This window comes from Cuculus canorus, chromosome 35, assembly GCF_017976375.1.
Source record: "Cuculus canorus isolate bCucCan1 chromosome 35, bCucCan1.pri, whole genome shotgun sequence".
NCBI lineage: Eukaryota > Metazoa > Chordata > Aves > Cuculiformes > Cuculidae > Cuculus > Cuculus canorus.
In genome coordinates, this window is record NC_071435.1 from 411,087 (window position 1) to 427,552 (window position 16,466).

General features: G+C 57.9%; 1 protein-coding gene across 6 annotated transcripts; it reads left to right on the forward strand.

Moving 5' to 3' along the window:
• Positions 1 to 3,392: 3,392 nt before the first annotated feature.
• Positions 3,393 to 15,996, forward strand: LOC104062464 (kallikrein-14-like). Of its 6 annotated transcripts, XM_054052659.1 has the most exons (7): positions 3,393 to 3,594; positions 6,744 to 6,762; positions 7,201 to 7,388; positions 8,518 to 8,680; positions 11,624 to 11,877; positions 13,949 to 14,085; positions 15,729 to 15,994. In XM_054052659.1, the coding sequence occupies exons 3-7, from the start codon at positions 7,238 to 7,240 to the stop codon at positions 15,879 to 15,881; spliced, it is 858 nt and encodes a 285-aa protein (XP_053908634.1). In that variant the 5' UTR covers positions 3,393 to 3,594; positions 6,744 to 6,762; positions 7,201 to 7,237; the 3' UTR covers positions 15,882 to 15,994. The 6 variants fall into 6 exon arrangements, with proteins under 6 accessions (XP_053908634.1, XP_053908635.1, XP_053908636.1 ...); XM_054052660.1 differs by lacking the exon at positions 6,744 to 6,762 and having other exon boundaries at positions 7,220 to 7,388; positions 15,729 to 15,996; XM_054052661.1 differs by lacking the exon at positions 6,744 to 6,762 and having other exon boundaries at positions 7,296 to 7,388; positions 15,729 to 15,996.
• Positions 15,997 to 16,466: the final 470 nt, after the last annotated feature.

Consider the following 16,466-nt stretch of genomic DNA (forward strand, 5'->3'; position numbering starts at 1 on the left):
GTGGTCACCTCGTGGCCATCAGGATCTGCTGCTGGTGGCCATGGTGACCATCATGGTGGCCATGGTCAGGCCCAACCCCTGGAGATGTGGCTCCACCCCTTGGATGGGGCTCCACCTCCTCCCGCGCAGAAGATCTTGAGGTGACGGCGCCCTCTGGTGGGAAAGACCTCCATGACCTGAGGTGGACGGGGGGTGAGGACCACGTGGGGTGGAGAAGAGGACCACGTGGGGTGGAGAGGAGGAGAGATGGTGGTCTCCAAAGCCTTTGGTCAATGAGATGGTGGTCTCCAAAGCCTTTGGTCAATGAGATGGTGGTCTCCAAAGCCTTTGGTCAATGAGATGGTGGTCTCCAAAGCCTTTGGTCAATGAGATGGTGGTCTCCAAGGCCTTTGGTCAATGAGATGGTGGTCTCCAAAGCCTTTGGTCAATGAGATGGTGATCTCCAAAGCCTTTGGTCAATGAGATGGTGGTCTCCAAAGCCTTTGGTCAATGAGATGGTGATCTCCAAGGCCTTTGGTCAATGAGATGGTGGTCTCCAAGGCCTTTGGTCAATGAGATGGTGGTCTCCAAAGCCTTTGGTCAATGAGATGGTGGTCTCTGAGGCCTTTGGTCAATGAGATGGTGGTCTCCAAAGCCTTTGGTCAATGAGATGGTGGTCTCCAAAGCCTTTGGTCAATGAGATGGTGGTCTCCAAAGCCTTTGGCCAATGAGATGGTGGTCTCCAAGGCCTTTGGTCAATGAGATGGTGGTCTCCAAAGCCTTTGGTCAATGAGATGGTGGTCTCCAAAGCCTTTGGTCAATGAGATGGTGGTCTCCAAGGCCTTTGGTCAATGAGATGGTGGTCTCCAAAGCCTTTGGCCAATGAGATGGTGGTCTCCAAAGCCTTTGGTCTATGAGATGGTGGTCTCCAAGGCCTTTGGTCTATGAGATGGTGGTCTCCAAGGCCTTTGGCCAATGAGATGGTGGTCTCCAAAGCCTTTGGTCAATGAGATGGTGGTCTCCAAAGCCTTTGGCCAATGAGATGGTGGTCTCCAAAGCCTTTGGTCAATGAGATGGTGGTCTCCAAAGCCTTTGGTCAATGAGATGGTGGTCTCCAAAGCCTTTGGTCAATGAGATGGTGGTCTCCAAGGCCTTTGGTCAATGAGATGGTGGTCTCCAAGGCCTTTGGTCAACGAGATGGTGGTCTCCAAAGCCTTTGGCCAATGAGATGGTGGTCTCCAAAGCCTTTGGCCAATGAGATGGTGGTCTCCAAGGCCTTTGGTCAATGAGATGGTGGTCTCCAAAGCCTTTGGTCAATGAGATGGTGGTCTCCAAAGCCTTTGGCCAATGAGATGGTGGTCTCCAAGGCCTTTGGCCAATGAGATGGTGGTCTCTGAGACCTTTGGTCAATGAGATGGTGGTCTCCAAAGCCTTTGGCCAATGAGATGGTGGTCTCCAAAGCCTTTGGCCAATGAGATGGTGGTCTCCAAAGCCTTTGGTCAATGAGATGGTGGTCTCCAAAGCCTTTGGTCAATGAGATGGTGGTCTCCAAAGCCTTTGGCCAATGAGATGGTGGTCTCCAAAGCCTTTGGTCTATGAGATGGTGGTCTCCAAAGCCTTTGGTCAATGAGATGGTGGTCTCCAAGGCCTTTGGCCAATGAGATGGTGGTCTCTGAGACCTTTGGTCAATGAGATGGTGGTCTCCAAAGCCTTTGGCCAATGAGATGGTGGTCTCCAAAGCCTTTGGTCAATGAGATGGTGGTCTCCAAAGCCTTTGGTCAATGAGATGGTGGTCTCCAAAGCCTTTGGTCAATGAGATGGTGGTCTCCAAAGCCTTTGGTCAATGAGATGGTGGTCTCCAAAGCCTTTGGTCAATGAGATGGTGGTCTCCAAGGCCTTTGGTCAATGAGATGGTGGTCTCCAAGGCCTTTGGTCAATGAGATGGTGGTCTCTGAGCCTTTGGTCTATGAGATGGTGGTCTCCAAGGCCTTTGGTCAATGAGATGGTGGTCTCCAAAGCCTTTGGTCAATGAGATGGTGGTCTCCAAGGCCTTTGGTCAATGAGATGGTGGTCTCCAAAGCCTTTGGTCAATGAGATGGTGGTCTCCAAGGCCTTTGGTCAATGAGATGGTGATCTCCAAAGCCTTTGGTCAATGAGATGGTGGTCTCCAAAGCCTTTGGCCAATGAGATGGTGATCTCCAAGGCCTTTGGTCAATGAGATGGTGGTCTCCAAAGCCTTTGGTCAATGAGATGGTGGTCTCCAAGGCCTTTGGTCAATGAGATGGTGATCTCCAAAGCCTTTGGTCAATGAGATGGTGGTCTCCAAAGCCTTTGGCCAATGAGATGGTGATCTCCAAGGCCTTTGGTCAATGAGATGGTGATCTCCAAAGCCTTTGGCCAATGAGATGGTGGTCTCCAAAGCCTTTGGTCAATGAGATGGTGGTCTCCAAGGCCTTTGGCCAATGAGATGGTGGTCTCCAAAGCCTTTGGCCAATGAGATGGTGGTCTCCAAAGCCTTTGGTCAATGAGATGGTGGTCTCCAAAGCCTTTGGTCAATGAGATGGTGGTCTCTGAGACCTTTGGTCAATGAGATGGTGGTCTCCAAGGCCTTTGGTCAATGAGATGGTGGTCTCCAAAGCCTTTGGCCAATGAGATGGTGGTCTCCAAAGCCTTTGGCCAATGAGATGGTGGTCTCCAAAGCCTTTGGTCAATGAGATGGTGGTCTCCAAAGCCTTTGGTCAATGAGATGGTGGTCTCCAAGGCCTTTGGCCAATGAGATGGTGGTCTCCAAAGCCTTTGGTCAATGAGATGGTGGTCTCCAAGGCCTTTGGTCAATGAGATGGTGGTCTCCAAGGCCTTTGGTCAATGAGATGGTGGTCTCCAAAGCCTTTGGTCAATGAGATGGTGGTCTCCAAAGCCTTTGGCCAATGAGATGGTGGTCTCCAAAGCCTTTGGTCAATGAGATGGTGGTCTCCAAAGCCTTTGGTCAATGAGATGGTGGTCTCCAAAGCCTTTGGTCAATGAGATGGTGGTCTCCAAAGCCTTTGGCCAATGAGATGGTGGTCTCCAAAGCCTTTGGCCAATGAGATGGTGGTCTCCAAGGCCTTTGGTCAATGAGATGGTGGTCTCCAAAGCCTTTGGTCAATGAGATGGTGGTCTCCAAGGCCTTTGGTCAATGAGATGGTGGTCTCCAAAGCCTTTGGTCAATGAGATGGTGGTCTCCAAAGCCTTTGGTCAATGAGATGGTGGTCTCCAAGGCCTTTGGCCGCTGCGTTCCTGTTGATCTCCGAGGTCTCTGAGGTCCTCCTCCCCCAGGAGGCCCTGAGGTGACGCAAGGTCCAGGCGGTGCCGAGAAGAAGCGTCGAGGGATTAAGGGCTTGGAGACGCCTCCGAGCTCCACTCCAGGGTGGGACGACCCGGGTTGGGCCGGAGACGCCGTGGGAGGAGACGCCACGGAGCCGGTCGGGACGGTTCTCCTTCAGCGTAGGGTCCTGCGGGGTGTGGAGAGGCCACCGGGGACACACGGCCGCCCGAGGAGCCACCAGCAAGGAGGAGAACTTGGCTTGGAAGGAAGGAGGTGGCCCCACCGCGGCCGAGCCGCGACCTCCGGAAAAGGTGGGTTTGAGGGGGGTCCGGAGGTCCTGGGGGTGGTGGAACTCCATCCCACCTTCCTCCTGGCTTCATCCCCCATCTCCGTCCTCGGTCCTTCTCCTCCATCTGTGGTCCTTCTCCTCCGTCCTCGGTCCTTCTCCTCCATCCGTGGTCCTTCTCCTCCATCTGTGGTCCTTCTCCTCCATCTGTGGTCCTTCTCCTCCGTCCTCGGTCCTTCTCCTCCACCCTTGGTCCTTCTCCTCCGACTGTGGTCCTTCTCCTCCGTCCTCGGTCCTTCTCCTCCGACTGTGGTCCTTCTCCTCCATCTGTGGTCCTTCTCCTCCATCTGTGGTCCTTCTCCTCCGTCCTCGGTCCTTCTCCTCCGACCGTGGTCCTTCTCCTCCACCCTTGGTCCTTCTCCTCCATCTGTGGTCCTTCTCCTCCGTCCTCGGTCCTTCTCCTCCAACTGTGGTCCTTCTCCTCCAACTGTGGTCCTTCTCCTCCAACTGTGGTCCTTCTCCTCCATCTGTGGTCCTTCTCCTCCATCTGTGGTCCTTCTCCACCATCTGTGGTCCTTCTCCTCCACCCTCGGTCCTTCTCCTCCACCCTCGGTCCTTCTCCTCCGTCCTCGGTCCTTCTCCTCCATCTGTGGTCCTTCTCCTCCGTCCTCGGTCCTTCTCCACCATCTGTGGTCCTTCTCCTCCACCCTCGGTCCATGGAGACCCCTGACCCATAGAGACCCCCAACCTTGAGGGACCTCAACCTCCAACCTTGAGGCTCTGAGACCCATGGAGACCCCTGACCCATGGAGAACTGTGACCCATGGAGACCCCCAACCTTGAGGGACCTCAACCTCCAACCTCGAGGCTCTGAGACCCATGGAGACCCCCAACCTTGAGGGACCCCAACCTCCAACCTTGAGGCTCTGAGACCCATGGAGACCCCCAACCTTGAGGGACCTCAACGCCCAACCTTGGGTGTCCAAGACCCATAGAGACCCCCAACCTTAGGGGTCCAGGACCCATGGAGACCCCTGACCCATGGAGACCCCCAACCTTGAGGGACCCCAACCCCCAACCTTGAGGGTCCGAGACCCCCAACCTTGAGGGACCTCAACCCCCAACCTTGAGGGTCCGAGACCCATAGAGACCCCCAACCTTAGGGGTCTGAGACCCATAGAGACCCCCAACCTTGAGGGACCTCAACCTCCAACCTTGGGTGTCCGAGACCCATAGAGACCCCCAACCTTGAGGGTCTGAGACCCATAGAGACCTCCAACCTTGAGGGACCTCAACCTCCAACCTTGAGGGTCTGAGACCCATAGAGACCTCCAACCTTGAGGGACCTCAACCTCCAACCTTGAGGGTCTGAGACCCATAGAGACCTCCAACCTTGAGGGACCTCAACCTCCAACCTTGAGGGTCTGAGACCCATAGAGACCTCCAACCTTGAGGCTCTGAGACCCATAGAGACCCCCAACCTTGAGGGACCTCAACCTCCAACCTTGGGTGTCCGAGACCCATAGAGACCCCCAACCTTGAGGGTCTGAGACCCATGGAGACCTCCAACCTTGAGGGACCTCAACCTCCAACCTCGAGGCTCTGAGACCCATAGAGACCCCCAACCTTGAGGGACCTCAACGCCCAACCTCGAGGCTCTGAGACCCATGGTGACCCCCAACCTTGAGGCTCTGAGACCCATAGAGACCCCTGACCCATGGAGAACTGTGACCCATAGAGACCCCCAACCTTGAGGGACCCCAATCTCCAACCTTGAGGGTCTGAGACCCATAGAGACCTCCAACCTTGAGGGACCTCAACCCCCAACCTTGGGTGTCCGAGACCCATAGAGACCTCCAACCTTAGGGGTCCAGGACCCATGGAGAACCCTGACCCATGGAGACCCCCAACCTTGAGGGACCCCAACCCCCAACCTTGAGGGTCCGAGACCCATAGAGACCCCCAACCTTGAGGCTCTGAGACCTATGGAGACCCCCAACCTTGAGGGACCCCAACCCCCAACCTTGGGTGTCCGAGACCCATAGAGACCTCCAACCTTAGGGGTCCAGGACCCATGGAGACCCCTGACCCATGGAGACCCCCAACCTTGAGGGACCCCAACCTCCAACCTTGAGGCTCTGAGACCCATGGAGACCCCCAACCTTGAGGGACCTCAACCCCCAACCTTGAGGGTCCGAGACCCATAGAGACCCCCAACCTTGAGGGACCTCAACCTCCAACCTTGGGTGTCCGAGACCCATAGAGACCCCCAACCTTGAGGGTCTGAGACCCATAGAGACCTCCAACCTTGAGGGACCTCAACCTCCAACCTTGAGGGTCTGAGACCCATGGAGACCTCCAACCTTGAGGGACCTCAACCTCCAACCTTGAGGGACCCCAACCCCCAACCTTGGGGGTCCGAGACCCATGGAGACCTCCAACCTTGAGGGACCCCAATCTCCAACCTTGAGGCTCTGAGACCCATGGAGACCCCCAACCTTGAGGGACCCCAATCTCCAACCTTGAGGCTCTGAGACCCATGGAGACCCCCAACCTTGGAGGTCCAGGACCCATGGAGACCCCTGACCCATGGAGACCCCCAACCTTGAGGGAACTCAACCTCCAACCTTGAGGGACCCCAACCTCCAACCTCGAGGCTCTGAGACCCATGGTGACCCCCAAGGCTGAGGTCGGTGCCCCACGGAAGCCCTTTGGCCCAGGGGGCGGTGGTGGTGGCTCTGCCCCACATCTCCGTGGGGCAGCCGAGGGCAGAGTGAGGTGCCGGGAGGTCAATGGCCCCGGGCCAAGGAGGGAGAAGGGGGAGGAGCTGATGGAACCCATCATTAAGGTCCTCCTTAACGATGCCTGAGCTCCACGGTGGGGGTGGAGGTGTCAACCTCGGCCCAGGGGTGACCATGGGGACAAAGAACCCATCCCACCACCCGGGGGGGACCTCCAGGGGGAGGAGATGACCTCACGGCGTGGGGGGGACCACCCCAAAGCCATGGAGATACCACAACCACAGAGGTCTGAGGTCTCCCCTGAAGGTCTCCTTCTCCCCTGAAGGTCTCCTTCTCCTCCTCTGAAGGTCTCCTCTGAAGGTCTCCTTCTCCCCTGAAGGTCTCCTTCTCCTCCTCTGAAGGTCTCCTTCTCCTCTGAAGGTCTCCTCTGAAGGTCTCCTTCTCCTCTGAAGGTCTCCTTCTCCCCTGAAGGTCTCCTTCTCCCCTGAAGGTCTCCTTCTCCTCTGAAGGTCTCCTCTGAAGGTCTCCTTCTCCCCTGAAGGTCTCCTTCTCCTCTGAAGGTCTCCTCTGAAGGTCTCCTTCTCCCCTGAAGGTCTCCTTCTCCCCTGAAGGTCTCCTTCTCCTCTGAAGGTCTCCCCTGAAGGTCTCGTTCCCCTCTGAAGGTCTCCTTCTCCTCTGAAGGTCTCCTTCTCCCCTGAAGGTCTCCTTCTCCTCCTCTGAAGGTCTCCTTCTCCTCCTCTGAAGGTCTCCTTCTCCCCTGAAGGTCTCCTTCTCCTCTGAAGGTCTCCTCTGAAGGTCTCCTTCTCCTCTGAAGGTCTCCTCCTCTGAAGGTCTCCTTCTCCTCCTCTGAAGGTCTCCTTCTCCTCTGAAGGTCTCGTTCCCCCCTGAAGGTCTCCTTCTCCCCTGGAGGTTCCTTCACCCCCAGGGATGGAGATGACCTCCAGTGGTGTCCATCCTCCACGGAAGGTCCTTCTCTGCCCCACAGCGGCCGCGGCCATGGACACTCGAGCCGAGGTGACCCTCAGGCCGTGGGGCGGTGTCGCCGCCATCGGAGCCCTCGTCTTGGTGGCATCGGCAGGTGAGGTGACCACCCCCAGCGGTGGTGGCCCCCAGAACCTGGTGGTGGTCCCATAGATGTCCTGGTGGTCCCCGTAGATGTCCTGGTGGTCCTCATAGATGTCCTGGTGGTCCCCATAGATGTCCTGGTGGCCCTCATAGACGTTCTGGTGGTCCTCAGCCCCCCGGTGGTGGCCCTCAGGTTCTTGGTGGCCCTCACAGATGTCCTGGTGGTCCCATAGATGTCCTGGTGGTCCCCGTAGATGTCCTGGTGGTCCCATAGATGTCCTGGTGGCCCTCATAGATGTCCTGGTGGCCCTTATAGATGTCCTGGTGGCCCTTATAGATGTCCTGGTGGTCCCCATAGACGTCCTGGTGGCCCTCATAGACGTCCTGGTGGCCCCCATAGATGTCCTGGTGGCCCTCATAGATGTCCTGGTGGTCCTCATAGACGTCCTGGTGGTCCCATAGATGTCCTGGTGGTCCTCATAGACGTCCTGGTGGTCCCATAGATGTCCTGGTGGTCCCCATAGATGCCCTGGTGGTCCTCATAGATGTCCTGGTGGTCCCCATAGATGTCCTGGTGGTCCTCATAGATGTCCTGGTGGTCCCATAGATGTCCTGGTGGTCCTCATAGATGTCCTGGTGGCCCTCATAGACGTCCTGGTGGTCCCATAGACGTCCTGGTGGTCCCCAGAGATGTCCTGGTGGTCCCATAGATGTCCTGGTGGCCCTCACAGATGTCCTGGTGGTCCCATAGATGTCCTGGTGGTCCCATAGATGTCCTGGTGGCCCTCATAGATGTCCTGGTGGTCCCCGTAGACGTCCTGATGGCCCTCATAGACGTCCTGATGGCCCTCATAGACGTCCTGATGGCCCTCATAGATGTCCTGGTGGCCCTCATAGATGTCCTGGTGGTCCTCAGCCCCCCGGTGGTGGCCCTCAGGTTCTTGGTGGCCCTCGTGGCTGTCCTGGTGGTCCCCATAGACGTCCTGGTGGTCCCATAGATGTTCTGGTGGTCCCCATAGACGTTCTGGTGGTCCCCATAGATGTTCTGGTGGTCCTCAGCCCCCCGGTGGTGGCCCTGAGGTTCTTGGTGGCCCTCGGGGGGAATTGTCCCATCACCTCTGACCGTCCCGGTGTGGCCGCAGTGTCTCCGGTGGTGGGTGAGACGCGCGTGGTGGGAGGAGAGGACTGCGCGGCGCACTCGCAGCCCTGGCAGGCGGCCATCTTGGACATGTACAAGCTCTACTGCGGCGGCGTCCTGGTGGCCACCCAGTGGGTGGTGACGGCCGCCCACTGCACCACCCCCGGGTAAGGAGGACCATCCGGGGCTCTCCAGGGACCACCGGGGGCTCCAGAAGGTCCATCATGGGGTCTGGGTGGTCCATTGTGGGCTCGAGAAGGTCCATCGTGGGCTCGAGAAGGTCCCTGTGTCTCCTGGTGGTGGTTCTACTCATGGTTCACCGCCATCGTGGGCTCGAGAAGGTCCATCGTGGGCTCGAGAAGGTCCATTGTGGGCTCGAGAAGGTCCATCATGGGCTCTAGGAGGTCCATCATGGGCTCGAGAAGGTCCTTCATGGGCTCAAGAAGGTCCCTGTGTCTCCTGGTGGTGGTTCTACTCATGGTTCATGGCCATCATGGGCTCGAGAAGGTCCATCATGGGCTCTATAACGTCCAGCGTGGGCTCGAGAAGGTCCATGTCTCTCCTGGTGGTGGTTCTACTCATGGTCCACGGCTATCGTGGGGTCTCCATGGTCCATCGTGGGCTTGAGAAGGTCCATCATGAGTTCTGGATGGTCCATTGTGGGGACCAGAAGGTCTATATGGCTCCTGGTGGTGGTTCTACTCATCATTCATGGTCCATCATGGGGCCTCCATGGGTCATCATAGGCTCGAGAAGGTCTATATGGCTCCTGGTGGTGGTTCTACTCATGGTTCATGGCCATCATGGGCTCCAGAAGGTCCATCGTGGGGTCTGGGTGGTCCATCGTGGGCTTGAGAAGGTCCACATGTCTCCTGGTGGTGGTTCTACTCATGGTTTATGGCCATCATGGGCTCGAGAGGGTCCATCATGGGCTCAAGAAGGTCCACTGTGGGCTCGAGAAGGTCCATGTCTCTCCTGGTGGTGGTTCTACTCATGGTTCATGGCCATTGTGGGCTTGAGAAGGGCCATTGTGGACTCTATAAGGTCCACCATGGGCTCAAGAAGGTCCACATGGCTCCTGGTGGTGGTTCTACTCATGGTTCATGGCCATCGTGGTGTCTCCATGGCCCATCATGGGCTCGAGAAGGTCCATTGTGGGCTCGAGAAGGTCCCTGTGTCTCCTGGTGGTGGTTCTACTCATGGTTCATGGCCATCGTGGGCTCGAGAAGGTCCATCATGGGCTCGAGAAGGTCCACGTGTCTCCTGGTGGTGGTTCTACTCATGGTTCATGGCCATCATGGGCTCGAGAAGGTCCATCGTGGGCTCTATAAGGTCCATCATGGCCTCGAGAAGGTCCATCGTGGGCTCGAGAAGGTCCACATGTCTCCTGGTGGTGGTTCTACTCATGGTTCATGGCCATCATGGGCTGTATAAGGTCCATCGTGGGCTCGAGAAGGTCCATGTCTCTCCTGGTGGTGGTTCTACTCATGCTTCATGGCCATCATGGGCTCGAGAAGGTCCATCATGGCCTCGAGAAGGTCCATTGTGGGCTCGAGAAGGTCCACATGTCTCCTGGTGGTGGTTCTACTCATGGTTCATGGCCATCATGGGCTCGAGAAGGTCCATTGTGGGCTCGAGAAGGTCCCTGTGTCTCCTGGTGGTGGTTCTACTCACGGTTCATGGCCATCGTGGGCTCGAGAAGGTCCATCATGGGCTCGAGAAGGTCCACGTGTCTCCTGGTGGTGGTTCTACTCATGGTTCATGGCCATCATGGGCTCGAGAAGGTCCATCGTGGGCTCTATAAGGTCCATCATGGGCTCGAGAAGGTCCATCGTGGGCTCTATAAGGTCCATCATGGCCTCGAGAAGGTCCATCGTGGGCTCGAGAAGGTCCACATGTCTCCTGGTGGTGGTTCTACTCATGGTTCATGGCCATCATGGGCTCTATAAGGTCCATCGTGGGCTCGAGAAGGTCCATGTCTCTCCTGGTGGTGGTTCTACTCATGCTTCATGGCCATCATGGGCTCGAGAAGGTCCATCATGGCCTCGAGAAGGTCCATTGTGGGCTCGAGAAGGTCCACGTGTCTCCTGGTGGTGGTTCTACTCACGGTTCATGGCCATCGTGGGCTCGAGAAGGTCCATCATGGGCTCGAGAAGGTCCACGTGTCTCCTGGTGGTGGTTCTACTCATGGTTCATGGCCATCATGGGCTCGAGAAGGTCCATTGTGGGCTCGAGAAGGTCCACGTGTCTCCTGGTGGTGGTTCTACTCATGGTTCATGGCCATCATGGGCTCGAGAAGGTCCATCGTGGGCTCTATAAGGTCCATCATGGCCTCGAGAAGGTCCATCGTGGGCTCTATAAGGTCCATCATGGCCTCGAGAAGGTCCATCGTGGGCTCGAGAAGGTCCACATGTCTCCTGGTGGTGGTTCTACTCATGGTTCATGGCCATCATGGGCTCTATAAGGTCCATCGTGGGCTCGAGAAGGTCCATGTCTCTCCTGGTGGTGGTTCTACTCATGCTTCATGGCCATCATGGGCTCGAGAAGGTCCATCATGGCCTCGAGAAGGTCCATCGTGGGCTCGAGAAGGTCCACATGTCTCCTGGTGGTGGTTCTACTCATGGTTTATGGCCATCGTGGGCTCGAGAAGGTCCATTGTGGGCTCGAGAAGGTCCACGTGTCTCCTGGTGGTGGTTCTACTCATGGTTCATGGCCATCATGGGCTCCAGAAGGTCCATCGTGGGGTCTGGGTGGTCCATCGTGGGCTCCAGAAGGTCCATCATGGGGTCTGGGTGGTCCATCGTGGGCTCGAGAAGGTCCGCATGTCTCCTGGTGGTGGTTCTACTCATGGTTTATGGCCATCATGGGCTCGAGAAGGTCCATGTCTCTCCTGGTGGTGGTTCTACTCATGGTTCATGGCCATCCTGGGCTTGAGAAGGTCCATTGTGGGCTCGAGAAGGTCCACCATGGCCTCTAAAAGGTCCATCAGTGGCTCTTCTTCCCATCCCGCCCACCCCACGTCCCCCCCCTGAGGTCCCACCACCTCCTCCTCCTCCACCCACCACCGCTTGTGGCCCCGGTGGTGGCCTCTTCCCTTGGGTGTCCTCCAGGATCACCACCGTCCACCTGGGGAAGCACAACCTCTACACTCGAGAAGAAGGGGAGATGCAGAAGATGGTGCAGAAGTTCGTGGCCCACCCGGACTACGACCCCACCACGAAGGACAATGACATCATGCTGATGAAGCTCCTCACGCCCGTCGCCCTCAGCGCCCGCATCCGACCCATCGCCGTGGCCTCCTGCCTGCCCGCGCCCGGCACCACCTGCACCACCTCGGGATGGGGGGCCACCACCTCGCCAGAAGGTACCTGCAGCCCCACGGCCCTTCTTCACCGCGGCGCCCACCTCGCCCGGGGGTCCTGAGGGCCATCCTGGAGGTCTTGAGGGCCATCCTGGAGGTCTTGGAGCTCATCTTGGAGGTCTTGGGGGCCATCCTGGAGGTCTCGGACCACTCTTGGAGGTCTTGGGGTCCATCTTGGAGGTCTTGGGGTCCATCCTGGAGGTCTCGGACCTCTCGTGGAGGTCTTGAGGTCCATCCTGAAGGTCTTGGGGGCCATCCTGAAGGTCTCGGACCACTCTTGGAGGTCTTGGGGCCCATCCTGGAGGTCTTGGAGCTCATCCTGAAGGTCTTGGAGCTCATCCTGGAGGTCTCAGACCTCACCTGGAGGTCTTGGGGCCCATCCTGGAGGTCTCAGACCTCTCTTGGAGGTCTTGGGGTCCATCCTGAAGGTCTTGGGGGCCATCCTGGAGGTCTCAGACCTCGCTTGGAGGTCTTGGAGTACATCCTGAAGATCTTGAAGCCCATCCTGGAGGTCTCAGACCACTCTTGGAGGTCTTGGGGTCCATCCTGGAGGTCTTGGGGTCCATCCTGGAGGTCTTGGGGTCCATGCTGGAGGTCTCAGACCACTCTTGGAGGTCTTAGGGTCCATCCGGAAGGTCTTGGAGCTCATCCTGGAGGTCTTGGGGGCCATCCTGGAGGTCTTGGGGTCCATCCTGGAGGTCTTGGGGTCCATCGTGGAGGTCTTGGGGGCCATCGTGGAGGTCTTGGGGTCCATCCTGGAGGTCTTGGACCTCTCTTGGAGGTCTTGGGGTCCATCCTGAAGGTCTTGGGGGCCATCCTGAAGGTCTCGGACCACTCTTGGAGGTCTTGGGGCCCATCCTGGAGGTCTTGGGGTCCATCCTGGAGGTCTTGGGGCCATCCTGGAGGTCTCAGACCTCTCTTGGAGGTCTTGGGGCCCATCCTGGAGGTCTCAGACCTCTCTTGGAGGTCTTGGGGTCCATCCTGGAGGTCTCAGACCTCTCTTGGAGGTCTTGGGGTCCATCCTGAAGGTCTTGGGGTCCATCTTGGAGGTCTTGGGGCCCATCCTGGAGGTCTTGGGGCCCATCCTGGAGGTCTTGGGGTCCATCCTGGAGGTCTCAGACCTCTCGTGGAGGTCTTGAGGTCCATCCTGGAGGTCTTGGGGTCCATCCTGGAGGTCTTGGGGTCCATCCTGAAGGTCTTGGGGGCCATCCTGGAGGTCTCGGACCTCTCTTGGAGCTCTTGGGGTCCATCCTGGAGGTCTCAGACCTCTCTTGGAGGTCTTGGGGTCCATCCTGAAGGTCTTGGGGTCCATCTTGGAGGTCTTGGGGCCCATCCTGGAGGTCTTGGGGCCCATCCTGGAGGTCTTGGGGTCCATCCTGGAGGTCTCAGACCTCTCGTGGAGGTCTTGAGGTCCATCCTGGAGGTCTTGGGGTCCATCCTGGAGGTCTTGGGGTCCATCCTGAAGGTCTTGGGGGCCATCCTGGAGGTCTCGGACCTCTCTTGGAGCTCTTGGGGCCCATCCTGGAGGTCTTGGGGTCCATCCTGGAGGTCTCGGACCTCTCGTGGAGGTCTTGGGGCCCATCCTGGATGTCTCAGACCACTCTTGGAGGTCTTGGGGCCCATCCTGGAGGTCTTGGGGCCCATCCTGAAGGTCTTGGAGCCCATCCTGGAGGTCTCAGACCTCTCTTGAAGGTCTTGGAGCCCATCTTGGAGGTCTGAGAGAGCTCCTGTAGGACGAGGTCCTCTCCTGACCCACCTGAGTGCCCTTCTGGACATCTGAGTGTTCTCCTGACCCATCTCGATGTCCCCCTGACCCCTCCAGATGTCCTCCTGACCCATCTGGGTGGGTTCCTGACCCCTCCTGATGTCCTCCTCACCCCTCCAGATGTCCCCTGACCCATCCTGATGTCCCCCTGACCCCTCCAGACGTCCCCCTGACCCCTCCCGATGTCCTCCTGCCCCTCCTGGGTGGGATTTCGGAGGGGTGGGGAGGAGGCGCCGGAGGGTCGGGGGAGGTCTCCGCTCTGGTGGCTTTGTCTTCTCCACTTGTCCCCTCCTCCGTGTCCCCTCTCAGTCACTTACCCGGACGTCTTGCAGTGCGTCAACGTCACCATCTTCTCCAGCGCCGAATGCCACCGGTTGTACCCCGGCTCCATCACGGAGAACATGCTCTGCGCCGGGAGCCTCCGCGGAGGCCGCGACTCCTGCCAGGTACCACCAAAAAGGTCTTCTCCAGCCAAGGAGGTCCTTCCCAGGTGGCCTTTGGAGCTCAGGAGGGGACATCTGCCTTTGGAGAACCTCCTGGTGGGGGCTTCAACCCAACCACGTTGATGGTCTTCAACCCAGAGTAGAGTTAAACACCTCCAGAAGGGGTTGGAGAACCTCTTGAGGTCATCAACTCAACCACGTTGATGGTCTTCAACCCAGAGTAGAGTTAAACATCTCCAGGAGGGGTTGGAGAACCTCTTGAGGTCATCAACCCAACCACGTTGATGGTCTTCAACCCAGAGTAGAGTTAAACACCTCCAGGAGGGGTTGGAGAACCTCTTGAGGGTCATCAACTCAACCACGTTGATGGTCTTCAACCCAGAGTAGAGTTAAACACCTCCAGGAGGGGTTGGAGAACCTCTTGAGGTCATCAACCCAACCACGTTGATGGTCTTCAACCCAGAGTAGAGTTAAACACCTCCAGGAGGGGTTGGAGAACCTTCTTTTGGGGTCTTCAACTCAACCACGTTGATGGTCTTCAACCCAACGTTGAGTTAAACGTCTCCAGAAGGGGTTGGAGAACCTCTTGAGGTCATCAACTCAACCACGTTGATGGTCTTCAACCCAATGTTGAGTCAAACATCTCCAGAAGGGGTTGGAGGACCTCCTCGTGGGGTCTTCAACCCAACCAGGGTGGACAACACGAGGACAATTGGCCAATGGAGAAGGCTGAGTGGCCACCAAAGCCCTCAGAGATGCCCAACTCGAGGCTCGGTGACCACCAAAGCCCTCAGAGATGTCCAACTCGAGGCTCGGTGACCACCAAAGCCCTCAGAGATGTCCAACTCGAGGCTGAGTGACCACCAAAGCCCTCAGAGATGTCCAACTCGAGGCTGAGTGACCACCAAAGCCCTCAGAGATGTCCAACTCGAGGCTGAGTGGCCACCAAAGCCCTCAGAGATGCCCAACTCGAGGCTCGGTGGCCACCAAAGCCCTCAGAGATGTCCAACTCGAGGCTCGGTGGCCACCAAAGCCCTCAGAGATGCCCAACTCGAGGCTGAGTGGCCACCAAAGCCCTCAGAGATGCCCAACTCGAGGCTGAGTGACCACCAAAGCCCTCAGAGATGCCCAACTCGAGGCTCGGTGGCCACCAAAGCCCTCAGAGATGTCCAACTCGAGGCTCGGTGGCCACCAAAGCCCTCAGAGATGTCCAACTCGAGGCTGAGTGACCACCAAAGCCCTCAGAGATGCCCAACTCGAGGCTCGGTGGCCACCAAAGCCCTCAGAGATGCCCAACTCGAGGCTCGGTGGCCACCAAAGCCCTCAGAGATGTCCAACTCGAGGCTCGGTGGCCACCAAAGCCCTCAGAGATGCCCAACTCGAGGCTCGGTGGCCACCAAAGCCCTCAGAGATGCCCAACTCGAGGCTCGGTGACCACCAAAGCCCTCAGAGATGTCCAACTCGAGGCTCGGTGGCCACCAAAGCCCTCAGAGATGTCCAACTCGAGGCTCGGTGGCCACCAAAGCCCTCAGAGATGCCCAACTCGAGGCTCGGTGGCCACCAAAGCCCTCAGAGATGCCCAACTCGAGGCTCGGTGGCCAAGAGAGGTTGGAGAACGGGAAGGTTGACCCAAGTGTCTTCTCCAGGGTGACTCGGGAGGACCTCTGGTCTGCAATGGGACCCTCCAGGGCATCGTCTCGTGGGGTATGGAGAAGTGCGGCCAACCCAGAAGACCCGGGGTCTACACCAAGGTCTGCAGATACGCCCGATGGATCCAGAAGACCATGGAGGACAACTAAAAGCCACCTTCTGAGAGGTCCCAGAAGTGGTGGAAGAGCGCAGCAGCTCCGGTTGGGAAGAGCGGAGGGGTGGGACGGCCACCGGGGTGTCCTGGTGGAGATGGGGAGAAGGTGAGGGGGGTCACCAGCGGGCAATTAAAGCCTTGAGATGGTGGTCGGTGGGAAGGTTTGGTCCTTCGAGGTGGCCTCAAAAGCCTCTTTAGATGTTGAGATGGTGGTGAGGTCTTCTCCGGAGCGGTCCAGAAGGTCCGTGGTGGCTCCTGGAGGATTCCTCAAAGCGGGACACGAGGGGAGGAGAAATGGGGTCTTGGTGGAAGAGGGACCTCCAGGTGGTGGTGTCCTAAAGGGTGGGGAGAGGTGGACCTGAGGGCGCGGGGAGGTCCTCGGGGGTCAACGGTGGATCCAATGGAGGTCTACGGACGCCCAACGTGGAGCTCTCCGCGGAGAGGACCCAACGGAGCCCCAACGGAACCCCAACGGAGCCTCAATGGAGCCTCAACGGAGCCCCAACGGAGCCCCAACGGAGCCCCAACGGAGCCTCAATGGAACCTCAACAAAGAGTGTCCAAAGAGTCACTGTGGGACC

Bases quoted from the DNA above. Each gene is read 5' to 3' on its own strand.
- LOC104062464 (XM_054052660.1), top strand. From the start codon at position 7,238: ATGGAGATGACCTCCAGTGGTGTCCATCCTCCACGGAAGGTCCTTCTC. The intron at 7,389-8,517 runs GTGAGGTGACCA...GTGTGGCCGCAG, and splicing joins CGTCTTGGTGGCATCGGCAG to TGTCTCCGGTGGTGGGTGAG. The intron at 8,681-11,623 runs GTAAGGAGGACC...GGTGTCCTCCAG, and splicing joins GCCCACTGCACCACCCCCGG to GATCACCACCGTCCACCTGG.